The 13,939-nt window shown below is 39.6% G+C and overlaps 2 protein-coding genes across 2 annotated transcripts; one reads left to right on the forward strand and one right to left on the reverse strand.

Annotated features, from left to right (window-relative positions):
• Positions 1-5,472: 5,472 nt before the first annotated feature.
• Positions 5,473-8,884, reverse strand: cldn1 (claudin 1). Its single transcript, XM_031749772.2, has 4 exons — positions 8,469-8,884; positions 6,838-7,002; positions 6,533-6,617; positions 5,473-6,013 (listed from the first exon to the last, which is right to left on the reverse strand). Exons 1-4 carry the CDS (start codon positions 8,689-8,691, stop codon positions 5,857-5,859), a joined length of 630 nt encoding a protein of 209 aa, XP_031605632.1. The 5' UTR covers positions 8,692-8,884; the 3' UTR covers positions 5,473-5,856.
• Positions 8,885-9,790: 906 nt separating this feature from the next.
• Positions 9,791-12,181, forward strand: zgc:153913 (carboxypeptidase N subunit 2). The gene has a single exon (XM_031749771.2). It carries the CDS (start codon positions 9,909-9,911, stop codon positions 11,463-11,465), a length of 1,557 nt encoding a protein of 518 aa, XP_031605631.1. The 5' UTR covers positions 9,791-9,908; the 3' UTR covers positions 11,466-12,181.
• The last annotated feature ends 1,758 nt before the right edge of the window (positions 12,182-13,939 follow it).

The following is a 13,939-nucleotide window of genomic DNA, read 5'->3' on the forward strand; positions in this document are numbered from 1 at the left end:
TCATATGTTTTAATAATTTTGAGAGACTTGTCCATGTTTTAATCACAATTTGACTTGAGTATTGTAATGTCATTTACTTTGGTGTAAATCAGGGGTCCCTTTCACACCTTCAGTGGGTCCTTCTTACCAGAACCCGTGAGATGGATCAAATCTCCCCTGTGTGATTTTTAGGATGTTATACTACATTTTTAAATCCCTTTATGGGTTGGCTCCATCAAATCTTGCTGATCCCTTAACATCTTATTTTCATGACCTTCAAGGTCGCTGATATCTGCTGACGTGCTACTCCTCCCTGTCCCAGTGACTAGACTTAAAAACAGGGGGGATCAAGCTTTCCCAGCCATAGCCTGTAAACTGTGGAATGAATGACACCACCCCCCTTTTTAAGCCTTAAAAGTCTCCTTAAAGCTCATTTTTATTCCTTGTTCATAGTGAGAGCTTAGTTATTTAGTCTGTTTATTTATTCACTTTGGTCAGCTTTGTTGTTTTAATATGTGCTTCATACATAAATTTGGACTGGATTGGTCATCTATAGCTAGCTTATGTTTGTGTCCAGGTCCATTTGTTTGTGTTTAAAATAATCATCTAAAACATCTAAAGCCCCAAAGCATCCAGTGGTGCAGAATTAATTAATTAATTCCAAGTAAAATATTCTCACTTTTTTAAATTTTTAAAATAAATACAAATTATTATATTAGTTTTAAAGCTGCTGAGAACATTGAAAGAACCATAAACACGAGACTTTGAGTATTAAGTAAAATAATAGTGAAGAGCTCTTTCATCATAAAGAGGACCCTTTGGGGTCTCTAGAGCAGATTAAAAGGTTTGTAGATCTCTTAAATGTGGATTTAAAAACAAATAGCTAAATTAGACTCATGTGCATGCTGGTACACTTTTCATGTGACACGTCAAATGATAAAAAGGTGAAAATGTTACCTTATCGTAGAAGTCTTTATTTCATTATAAAAAATCACATGTTAACACAGGTGTCTAAGGAGAAGCCTGTTTAAATTCAAAATAGTTGCAGTCAGGTGATGATGGCTTAGACTTCATAAATGCCTTGTTTATTTACTTTTGTTTAAAGAAAAAAAACATGTTAATTTACAGAATAAACACGCTGTGAACTAAATAAATTATTTTAGACAGGAAGGACCAAAAAATGTGCATGTCCCATCAATGACCCATCCAGAAATCCACAACACTCAGAGGAGCCTTGAAAAACACGGGAGTATTAACATTTCAGTAAGTTAATCCATTTAATGGTGCAAAAAGACCGTTATGATCCTTCAACCACAGTGCTGAGTTCTTTCTAGTAACATATCATTATATGCTCTGTTAATGATTAAAGACTTGATCTGACACAGTTCAGCTCTGGTCCATGTGGTGTCCTGCCAGAAGTACAGGGTTATTGTAATCTTTGGTAATTCGGGATCTGATTTCTGCTGTTTATAAGAGGATAAAGAGAAGCCAGTCAGACGACAGTTTATCATATTCAAGAAGCCACAGGGACAGAAATGATTTTAACAGCAGTTTAGCTTCCAGTATTGATTCGGCACTTTCTCATTTATTTTTCTGTGATGTCTGGCAGCTGCGCTCTGCTGATCACAGCACTTTGAGCCCGAGTTTGGATCTCCTCCAGGTCCAATACTGGACTAAAAAGAGGGGGAAGCCCTCGAGCTAAGTGCTGCTCTTTCAGTGTGCTTCATCAGTCTAAATGTCGAGTTGTCATGCAGAAAAACATAAAAAACGTCATTCTGAATGCATTTCATTACTGAGAATCCTCATATATTATGGGTTCTTTGCTGAAATGCAGACAAAATAATTGCTGTTGAGGTTTATTATCCAAATGTGCCTTCACTTTTTCGGCATGCGGCAGCTGTCCATATGGAAACTTTGTGAAAATAGGATTCGGGTCCAGCCTGCATTCATCTGAGATGGTTTTTAAAGCTGAAAATAAACTGCACAAAAGGTCAAAGGGCAAAACTAAGAGCACATTTTAGATCACTGTGTGTTGTTGCTTCTATAACCTGTTGACCTATTAGCTCTCCTCATGAAATTACTCCAAACATTAATGTTTACAATGATTTGACTTTCTCATTCGCCCGTAACCGAGCAACAACAAAGTCTTATTTTCTGCACAAACGCATATAAAGATATAAAAGCAGGAAGCAGAGACTTTGTGCAGCTCCGTCATCATGAATCGATCAACACGTCGTGCAGAATGAGTGAAACACTGGTGAGTAAAACAAGACTTTAAAGAGCTTAATGGCATATGTGTTACGCCGAGTGAGTGGAGGTGCCATAATTACATTATGGTATTACGGCACGGCGGTGCAGTGTCGTCACTGCTGCCTCACAGGTTTGTGGTTCAAATCTCGTGGTGATTCTCCTGTGCTGCCCCCTGTGACTGCACTGGTTTGACTCTGGCATCCAAAGACGGGCAATTTAGGCTAATTGGTGATTCTAAATCTGCTGTAGGTGTTTGTTTGTGCTGGACTGGTGGCCTGTCCTGAACGTACCCTGCCTCTTACCCTGATGAGGTACAGGTAGGCTGCCGTGGCCCTAAGTTAAGAAAATAGATGGCTTCATTTGGTGTATCCTTTAATCTCATACTACCATCACATAGTACTACTCAGATTCTAATACTCATAAAATAGCTATTATATATAGTGTTTTGGTTATGTAATTCTGCAGGTCATTTGAGGCAATTTAGACTTAACCTTCTCCAAATAACTCATGTAACCCCTAAAGCTCATTATTCATCCTCTCCTGTGTCACCTCCCATAGTCTGACTCCTCTCCAACAGCTGATACTAACACGCGAGTCTTCATACTTGCTTGTTTTCTGACTCCTATTTCTGCAGTTACTGAGTTAAAGAGCTGGAGGTGTCAGCCCATACGTGGCGTCTGTTTCCCTCTAGTGGCCAAAGTCTGACATCCACCTGAGCGCCTGTTGTTTCTTTACGCAATGTAGGAAAAAAAAGGTACTTTTTGTTTTCTCTCAAACGTGCAAGAGTTTGTCCCGAACTTTTCCCCCAAAAAAGAAAAGAAAGAAAAAAGTCAAAAGAAAAAAGTAAAGAGCTATAAAGCATGTGGTTCATGGTCTATTTCAGTTTTTTTCTTTTAAGCACAGCATGATGTGGAAAAAAAACATATAATCTTACTATCACTAACCACAGGACTGCTTTAAAGTCTGTTTTGTGCCTTGTTTTTAAGGAGCTGGACTCTGCTGTAGCATCTGTTTTTGAGTAAAACAGGGGTCTGTTTGCTTGGGGGGCTTTTACAGAGTCCCCTCCTCAAAAAATAAAAGTTTCGTCTAGTCAAAATATCAGTAGGCTCCCGCCCCCCACTGGACCTAGACGGTACTACAGGTGGGCTTCGAGATGTCATTTACAATAAGCAGCTTCTTTTGTTAACCGATTAACTAGATTCTTAATTCTTACAAGATTTTAAAAACTCGAAACAGTTATAAATAAATATTTTTTGTCTTTAAAGCTTTTGCAAAGTTTAACATCAGAGAGGATAAACTTATAAAATAAGATGCATTTTTACAGGCGGGCTTGTTTGGCTTATTATTCGCAAGAGGTCGCCACAGCGGATGGATCCACATGTTTGATTTGGCGCAGATTTTTCCCCAGTTGTCTCAGGAAGTACATCCTCTGCTGGGTCTTTCTGAGGATGGAGTTGATGTTGGTCTCCCACTTCAGGTCCTGGGAGATGGTGGTACCCAGGAACTTGAAAGAACTCAGTCTGGAAATCTGTTGATGGTGAATCAGTTTTAACAAGTAAAACATCAGAAGATCAAGATGAATGAATAAAAACACAAAGGAAATATTCAGCGACTGAAGGTTTGGGTGCGACACAGAAGACTCATTTCAAACTGGGGAGTCTGAAGTTTGAAAATGGTTGTCTGCAGCATAAATTCCATTAACTACCACATGCCCATGCTAAAACTGATCATGGGAGGATTTTACACAGTGGTTAGGCAATGTCTTTCAACCTGACAAGGCCAGGATCTAATAATGTCTTGTTAGTAATGGTAATTGACTACAACTGGTAGTTTCCCTTTGCAAGCATAAAAAGGATTTGTTCCACAGCACTTACTGGTCAATCCAATAAGTGCTGTGAAACAAATCATAGTAGCATCATGCTCTGGAACTGTTTTGCTATCAGTGTTACTGATACACTGCACAAATTGGATGGAATAATAAAATGGAGGACTACCTTCAAATTCTTCAACTTCACCTCAAATCAACAGCTGGATGATATTAAACTTGGACACTTAAGCTGCTGGAAAGGCCTTCCCAAAGCCCAGACGTCTATCCTATTAAAAAAAAGTGTGTACTACACTTAAAAGCCAGGCCAGTGAGAGAAAACCATCCATCCATCCATCTTCTTCCACTTATCCACAGCCTGGTCATGAGGTAGCAGCTTATGCAGAGAAGCCCAGACCTCCCTCTCCCTGGCCACCTCCTCCAGCTTGTCTGGGGGAACCCCAAGGCATTCCCAGGCCAGCCAAGCGATATAATCTTTCCAGCGTGTCCTAGATCGGTCCTAGGGCCTAGGGCCTCTTCCCAGAACACCAACCAGTTTAAATGAACTTCACCAATTCTGCCCAAATATCCAAAAGCATCCAGATCATACACTTACAACTTTATAAGGGGCATAAAAGCAAATATTAGCAGCTGTTGTCTTGTATTTTAGAACGGGGAAACAGTTCTTTGGTGTTTGAGCAGCATCCTCAAGGATCACCAGAAGGTGGCGCCCTCTCCTGCTGAACGGTGTTGGGTGGAAACAAACGTCAGTTTATTTTGGAGGGTTTTATTGGGGGTTTGGTTTCTTTGTTTGTTATTTATTTTAATTATAAAATCAGTTACACCTTCATGACTGAACGAATGATGGGCTGACAACCTTTGAAATTCTTTCCATCTTCCTCACGTAGCATTCAAGCGGTACCGACCTTGTTTATGTGAAATGTGACTTTACAGGCGTGCTGGGACAGGAGCAGGAGACCTGAGGTATGCCCGCTCCCCACCCTCTGCCTTTCTCTCTGTTTGGATGTGTTTTTTCCTCCCTGAGGCCACAAATTTCTATATGTTTAGGTCTGTGTTGTACAGGATCTTAACCGTGTACAACACAATCAAAGTTTTTTTATGATTTGAAAAAATGTGCCACCTCTTTAAAGAGAAAGACCCTTCTCTATTTTAAGTTCAGATTCTTATGAATGACCTTATCCAGTAATCAAAAGAGATTTTGCGTGGTTAGGGTGGAGCTCTGAAAAGAACATTCAGATCCTTTCACTTTGAGATGGTGTCTTGGTCTTTCACCTGGTGTGAGTGTGCAGGGATTCTTATTAACCCTAAACATTAACTGAAACCAAACACTGGTTGTTACATGGAAAAGTGGCAGTGGTTTTATTTCATATGCAGTAAAATAATAATGGGAAGAAATAAAAAACACAAGACTCATAACAAACGGTACCATGGGAGTTTATACAAAATGGAAATTAGTTGCAAAGAAAGTGACACAAAGACTGAATGTCTTCAACATATTCTGAAAACTTTCTTTAAACTAAAAAAAAAAAAAAATCATTTCAGCTTTACAATAATCCCAGTTTAAATCTAAATACGTGCTATTGGACCTTAGTTCTAATATTCAATTCTAACATTTGCATAGGTCATTAATTGTCAGCTTATTAGAAAAGAAGCATCCCGTCCCACTACGCTACTTTGACCCCATCGTTTTGACCTTGAACACCTGCAAATAAACATGCTGAAAACAGTAAACAGGTCTGAAATATGCCCCTTTAAAGCCAGCGCTCTCAAATGAGCCCAGGCCAGGAGAAGTGGGAAGACTACTACACGTAGTCTTTGCTTCCTGCAGAGTGGGACTGGGGGTAGCGTCGAGCCGGCCCAGAGTCCTGCTTGGGGCAGTGGCAGCTGAGGAAGGCCCCTCCGATGATGACGAGAATGGCAGATGCCCAGCCGACGTACAGGGCGCTTCCAAACTCATACCTGTAGATGAAACACATCACACATTGTGCTTGAGTGCTTGAGGACTCGCAAGGTCAGCTCAATACAAGATGTTAGTTTCTTTCTGTGTGTCTGTGTTATATATATATGTTATGTTATGTTATGTTATGTTATGTTATGTTATGTTATGTTATGTTATGTTATGTTATGTTATGTTATGTTATGTTATGTTATATATATACATATATATATGTATATATATATATATGAGCCGATGTGGCACATGCATTCCAGCAAGCACACTAACTCAAAGGAACAGGTAAACATTTCAGGAAATAAACCTATTTCTTTGGTGCCAAGTGTTTGCACGGCTCTCGTGCCTGAATTTCTGTCGAGGACCGGACTCTTTCATTTCCCTTTGTGTGTGCTGTAATGCTGAACCTTGAACTTATTTTGGTCTCTGCCACAGAGACTTTTTTAAATCTGATGTCTGTCTGTGGATTCACCAAAGAAACCTTCAGTGATACCTGATAAGCATTGCAGGAGGTTTCATGTGCTCACCTGGAGTTAGTCGGAGTGAATGGATTGTAGAATTCCTTTGCTATGTTGCTGCCAAACCAGGAAGTTCCCGCCAGGGCAAGCAGACCTGGAAAATTGTGTATATTGTTGGATTTTAGAGGTAACTACTTGCGCAGTTGTGTTATCTTTGACATATCTCGAATGCAAAACCTCACATTCTAAAACATTGTTCCAATGTAGCTGTGAACACAGGTAAAAACAAAGAAGTACTATGTTACACCTTTAAAAAACTATAAAAAGAATTAGTTTCTACTGCATGTGTGTGTTTTAACTGGTTTAACTCTCACCAGCAATAATTAAGACAATCCCTCCACTCAGGGCCACCTTATCCTTCAGGTCTGGAGAGTCGCTCATGGCTGTAGTGCACTTCATACCCATCACTGCCACCAGGATGGAAATGAAGCACAGCACGATGGACGACACCATCAGCCCTCGTGTGCCCTGTACGTTCCCTGCAGACACAGAGAGGGTACGTTGGTTAGAGCAGGTTTCACTCAAGGCTTTCCAACGTTTCATTTCATTTTTGCTTTTGTCCTTTCAACAACAAGAAGTAACTCAGTGGTTAGAGACAGTTTAAATCCCTCCAAACAGGGAGATGCTTCACAGCAGTAGCACAGAACTCACACAAAATTTTACACGAGTGCATTTTATTAGTCCATGTTTAACTGTTCTTTCTTTAACAATCAATCAATCCTCAGCAGACCACACATCACCTCTGTTACCTTTCTCTTCTAATGAAGGGCTATTCAGGATTAGAGAGTGCATTTCCAATGCTTCTCCAAGTGTAAATACATTTCCAGAAGACTCATTTCTGAGGAATTTGGTGGTATATTTTAAAAATAGATTCTGTTCCCGACCCCGCCCAATCCACACACACACCTTACCCCACCCCCGACCTACCCTTTAGGCCAGATTGTGTCTTTTTGCGTCACACTACAAACTTACTGAGAATCTAAATTTAACTGATCAAAACTGCATCTTCCTCATCTGCATGAAGACTCCCCATCAAGTGTTACCTTCACATTTCTAATCCCATCTCCCAAGAAACATTACAGACTGTCCTACCACAAAAACATGTAAATCATTTAAGTGCACACCAGAAAAATTGTACTTTAACAAATAAATATGATTCTGAATGGGAGAGCTCACTCACAGGCTATTTGATCCTTTAGTTTTTGTTTTTCATGTTTTTGTTTTTATTCATTCGTTCTATTCTTTTGTGTGTTGCTGTACAGTTCTCTGTTGTGGGGCTTGTAGTGCAGTGTTCCTCACATTGTCTCAATCCTTGTTTAACTTCCACTGAATGAATGTGTTTCAGAAAAAAAAAGGGGGTAAAGGTGTAAAAAAAAAAGAAAAGAAAACACTAAACATGTCCATCGGAGGGATTATTTTTTAATCTGATAGTTGTGTTTTTTTATGATAAATACATTTTAAAATGTTTACACTTGACTGATTTGCAACACTAACAGCATGAAGTTTAAACATTGTCTTTCATGTCTCTTTCATGACGTACATTCCGGTATTTGACCAACATGTCTTTGCATGCAGGAGGTCTAAGAAGGAGAAGAAAAAAGGGGCTCTCTCCCTTTAGTGACCTCGAGGCTTTGAAAGACCACAGAGTTGAACATATTTTGTGTTCATAGAACAACCACAGTTCTACTTAAACTTCTAGCATTGGTTTTGAAAGTAACTGTTCAGGTATTATTTGCATAATGTGCACCATTCACTATCTCATGACATGTTCCCCACCCACCCAGCTAACTACCCACTTCCACACCCAAAAGATAGAAAAAGTATTTGATTTTGGACACTGTGTTACTCATAAACCCCTTATTCTCTGGCTATGACCGTCATCAGCATTTAAAAATAATGAAGAAATATTACAAAAGGTAAAAACATGATGTATGTAACGCAGTACCTGGCAGCTGGAGGAGGGAGTCATACACTTTACACTGAACTTGTCCGGTGCTCTGACTCGCACAGGTCTGCCAAAGCCCTTCATACATCGCCTGAGCCGTGATGATGTTGTCCCCAACGTAGGCTGAAGCTTTCCACTGCACCATGATTGTGGCTGCGATGATGCCGACGAAGCCAATGAAGGCCAGTATGAATCCGAGAAGCTGCACTCCGGCGTTTGCCATTGTTTGAATTAAAATAAGAATTTAAATGAAAATGGCAACAATAAAAGTGGCAAAAATTCTTTTGGGTTTTTTTGGGGGGGGTTGTTGTTGTTTTTTAAAAAAAAAAATAAGATATACAGATGAAAAAAGTTTGCTCTATGATGTTCCCAGTGGCTTTGTGTTGGCGACCTGCTCCCAAATAAAGGCGCCTAATCACCTGTGCATCTTTAAGGAATGGCCTGGAGGAGAGGGAGGATCCCCGACTGCCATCAACTCATGCTGGAGTCGGGAGGTGCAGGGTGACACCTTGTGGCTGTGAGAGTCTTCTGCAAATAATAAAACCAAATGACCCCCACACGTATGCAGTGAACTCCATTTAAAAATAAAATATCTTTTCTAAAGTAACAACAGTCGGTAAGAGCACTGTGAGAGGCAGTGATTTTCTGTCCCATTGTTTGCTTGTTTGTTTTCACTTTATTTTTTATAATTGAAACAATATACAGAAATTCATTTATTGAAAAAATATAAATACTGTAAAAAATAAAGAAAAATACACTCCAGTGTCACTCTACCTATTCAGATTCAGCTTACACATGAAAAAAGGGACAAAGTGCACATTTATTAAAGCACTAATCTCCATAGGTTATCTGTTGATTTGTATTCATTTTTCTTATTATAGAAACATTAATTCTAATAATAGAATATTTACATGCCATAAAATACAAATTATTATCAAATTATCTTCACATCAAAGCCGAGTACTCCAGCTTTGGAACGTTAACCGTAAAATCTAAATAAGAACAAAGTAGCAACTTATTGTTGTTTTTTGCTCTGAACAAAATTTGTGCTGTTTGGAATTTCACTAGCTCTACAAATGTCAGTATTTCATCTGTAAGAATAGTTGATTTGTATGATTTCTTACATTATTACCCACATGAATGATCTCAGTGCGACTCCTCTCTGATTTACTTGTTCTGTTTTCTTACAAGTGAAGAAACATTTGCTTTTGCTGGTTTGCTGGCCAGAGCTGACCACTGAGCAAAGGTTTTTCTTGCCTAACCCACACTTGTGTTGTTGTTTGCACTTTTTGTCAGCTGACTTCCAAGCCCACAGAGAAACTTGTCACAGTGTTCCTCGATCACTGTTACACAGAGGTATTTGTTTGTAGTGCATGAGTCTGAGCTTTTTTGAATTTCCTCTTTGTTTGTTTGTTGTTGTTGTTGTTTTTTCAGTAAAAAATGGACAGAAATTTGGGTCTGATCCTGCTCCTGCTGCTTCTCTGCCACAAAGGCAGCGGAGAGTTTTGTCCATACGGATGCCAGTGTTTCACTCCGGTCCAAGTGCTATGTGCTGATGAAAAAATGATGTCTTTACCCAAGAATATTTCCAGGCAGGTCAAGGACTTTATTGTAATGACTTCGGCTGTGAAGTACCTGTTCTCTCACACTTTGGAGGGGAGTCCTCAACTCACCAAACTTATCTTCCTGAATAACCCACTGCAAAGTATTCACTCTCAGGCATTCAAAAATTTGACTGAGCTTCAGGAACTGGAGATCAGCGGGAACCCCTTGGATCATTTATTTCTAGGAACTTTTTCAAAGCAAGGAAATTTGACTAAACTGCTGCTCAACTTCAACAGGTTCCAGACGGTGCTTCCTGGTATGTTTGACTCCTTGAAACAGCTAGAAACTCTGCAAATGAAGGGCAATGTCATATCAGATCTACCTGCATTTCTTTTCCTGAACCTTCAAAAGCTGCGTGTCCTGGATTTGTCCCAAAATAAGCTTGAGGGAGTAAAAAAAGAAACTTTTTGTGGTCTGGAAAAGCTAGAGATCCTGAAAATGAACAATAACCTCATCAGCAATTTTACATCTGACACATTTCACAATGTTTCTCAGCTGATAGAGCTTCATCTGGAAGGGAACATGATAACAAAACTTCATGATGGCATCTTTGCTGTGTTAACTGAATTGCAGGTGCTGAATCTCCGTGGGAACCTTCTTACAACCTTTAGCGATAAAGTGTTTGGATTTGAAGGCTCAAATTTGTCGGAGCTGAACCTAAAAGGCAACAGACTAACTGAGCTGTCCTCTCTAAGCAGTCTGACCTTACTTACCAACCTCATCCTGTCCTCTAACCAGCTCTCCAACCTTACTGGAGACATTTTTAGAAATGTTACAGCCCTGATGAACCTGGACCTGTCTGAAAACCAGATCACTTCACTGCCTGAAACAATCTTTAATGATCTGTCTGATATTAGGACAATCTACCTGCAAAAGAACAATCTCAGCACTTTGGATGCCAAACTGTTCAAGAGCCAGGAATTCATTCAGCAGCTCTACCTGTCTGACAACCAACTGGAGAGTCTCCCAGAGGACCTTTTCGACCATTTTATCCTGCAGTACACCGTGAGGCTGCATGGAAACCCTTGGAAATGTGACTGCCACATATGGTACCTGCATGACTGGGTGTTGGAAAATAGCAAAAACATGGAGATGCTGGACAGGGTGGTATGTGAAAGCCCAGACCTTTTGAAAAAACAGGCAGTCATGTCCATCGACAAGGATCAGCTGGTCTGTCATTTGTCCAGAGATGAGATGTCAGATCTCAGCACCTGTAGCCTACAAGCATCAAATGGCATCATGATCATGAAGTGTAAAGTAGATAAATGTTCCCCACTGACAGTGAAGGTACAGTTTCAGAAGGATGATGGCAACATTAAGGAGTATGTTGTGAAAAATGAGCATGAACCCTCACAATGTAGCAACGAGACACTGATCGAGAGCCCCATTTAGTAGTTTTCAGACTTTTTCTGTGTGCAAATTGCTTCACACTCAGAGTCACGTTATATGTTCTGTGACTGCCAGAGTCAATACTCTAAACAAACCTCTAACTCACCAGCTGATAACTACTATACATAAATGTGACTGAATGATAAGAAAGGTGAATGAACCTTTTTTTTTAAAGTTCAAAGCTCAACTCAGTTTCCGAAGATCTTGTCAAAGAAACAATGAGTAATCTGTCAGTCATCTGCTAACACATGCTTTTCCTGTGATTAAAACTCCAGTAGATGTCAGTGGTTCTCTGCTCTGTGTAAACTGCCAATGCTAGAGTCCCCTCAGACAGAACAGTCATCACTGACACAGTGCAGAGTAGTTATGAATATGTTAGTGCATAATTTTGTTTTCAGCAAATTTGAGGTTAGTTTCTTGTGAATAAAAAAATTAATAAAATGTAATATTTGCTTCATGAAATTACTGGATTGAATTTTCAAGGCAGGAAAATGCGTTAATCCTTAAATCAGTGATACAGATTGTATTAAGTGTCTTGAAAGGCATGTGGTGTAAAAATCACCATACAAATTACCGTGCAGTGAGGGCCATCTGATATCCCTATGTTGGTGTTGTTCCTGCATTATCATCATCATAAGTTTCTCCAGGACTGACATTGCTACTAACCAGTTGCATTGTTGTCTGTCAGCTTGAAATGTGGAATAAAAAAAGGAAAAATGTCTTTGTTTATATAAAACTCTCTTCTGGAACAAATGGAAACAATTCTAGGTGTGTTCTTTATTAATTTATACAATATTATAAATGTATTATCAAGCTAGGTTAGCGGTTAGCCAAATTTAGCTTACTCAATGTTGGTTTGCTAGGGATAGCTAACTTTTTGGCTAATGCTAACTGAATTCTCAGACAACATGACTGATGGTCAGCTGTAATGCTGATCCTGGACTGACATTGCTATGATAATGTTAGAACAACGCCAGCACAGAAATATCAGATCGTGCAGCAGGCTACACCATCGGCTGGTCAGCAGGCTGTCACAGGGCTAACACAGTGAGATTTTTGGAAATTTGAGCTACAGTAGCTTGTATGTAGATCTGAACACACGTGACAGCCGTTGCTCCCCATGTGTATCAGTGGGCCTTGGGCACCCATGACCCTGTCGCTGATACACCACTGCTCCTTCCTTGGACCACTTTTGACAGATACTGACCACTGCAGACCAAGAACAGATTTTGACTCAAGTTGTCTAGCCATCTCAATTTGGCCCTCAACAAACTCACTCAAATCCTCACACTTGCTCATTTTTCTACTTCTAACGCATCAACTTTGAGGACAAAATGTTCCCTCTCTCCTTAATATATCCCACCCACTAACAGGTGCCACGATGAAGAGATAATCAGTGTTATTCACTTCACCTGTCCGTGCTCATAATGTTATGTCATACGCTAACTGTGGCTTGTGCACCTAATATCATCATCAGAATATCGTCATAGCAACCAGCAGTAAGTAGTGCAGTAATTTTTTGCAGTGGAATAAAAGGGCAAAGCAGCAGAAGGAAGTCACAAAAAGTGCAGGTTCCTTTTTAAATGAATATACCTACACTATTGCTCAGAAGTCTTGTAAAAAAAAAAAAAAAATTATATTCAAAAGAAAAACACAATTTATTTTCATTTGCAATAGCAAAAAATTATTACAACTGTTCCAAATGATCATTTACAGAATTTCTATGTGATCTGATTGCTCAGAGAAATGCAGACTATTCAGTGGAGGAAGAGTGACAAAATATTACACTGTTGGATGGAATTATCATATTTTCAGAAATTTCCCACATAGAACAGATTTCATTTCTTAGAAGAGACGGTGATCACACCCACAAAACACCCACAGACTGTCCAAAGAATAGCCAAAGATCAGTCACCAGATGAACTTGATAAACTTGCTTTAGGTTACACAATATACCCCTGGATCACAGGGGTGATCTTACTGGAAACAGGCCTCTGTATGTCTATGTACATAAACTATGTACTAAATTTATGATGTATGATTTGAGTAATTATTCATTTTCACTTAAAGCATTTCTTTAATATTATTATTTATTTTTCAAAAAAATTGCTTTTCTTTCTTTTAAAAACAGGAATATTTCAAAGTGATCCCAACCGTTTAAGCTGCAGTGTGCATTACATCTCACCACTGCTTTTGGCACACACATATAGTTGTGATTTTTACTTGGCTGTGGAGTGGGTGAACTATTCATTGCAGTTCTTCAAAAGTATGTCAGTATCAAGCAGCCATCCTCTGATCAACCTCACTGCTGCTGCACACTGAGAGGGATAATAAAGATGGAGGGAGGAGGAGAGTCCCAGCACAACAAGGCACACAGATGGCTACACCTTGAATACAGCACTTTCACCCGTGGTTAATAAGGGTCAAATGCCAAGGGGTCAATTGGGTCCTCGTTTCGAGGTGACTGACATCCCAAT

The sequence above is a fragment of the Oreochromis aureus genome, linkage group 18 (genome assembly GCF_013358895.1).
Source record: "Oreochromis aureus strain Israel breed Guangdong linkage group 18, ZZ_aureus, whole genome shotgun sequence".
Taxonomy (NCBI): Eukaryota; Metazoa; Chordata; class Actinopteri; order Cichliformes; family Cichlidae; genus Oreochromis; species Oreochromis aureus.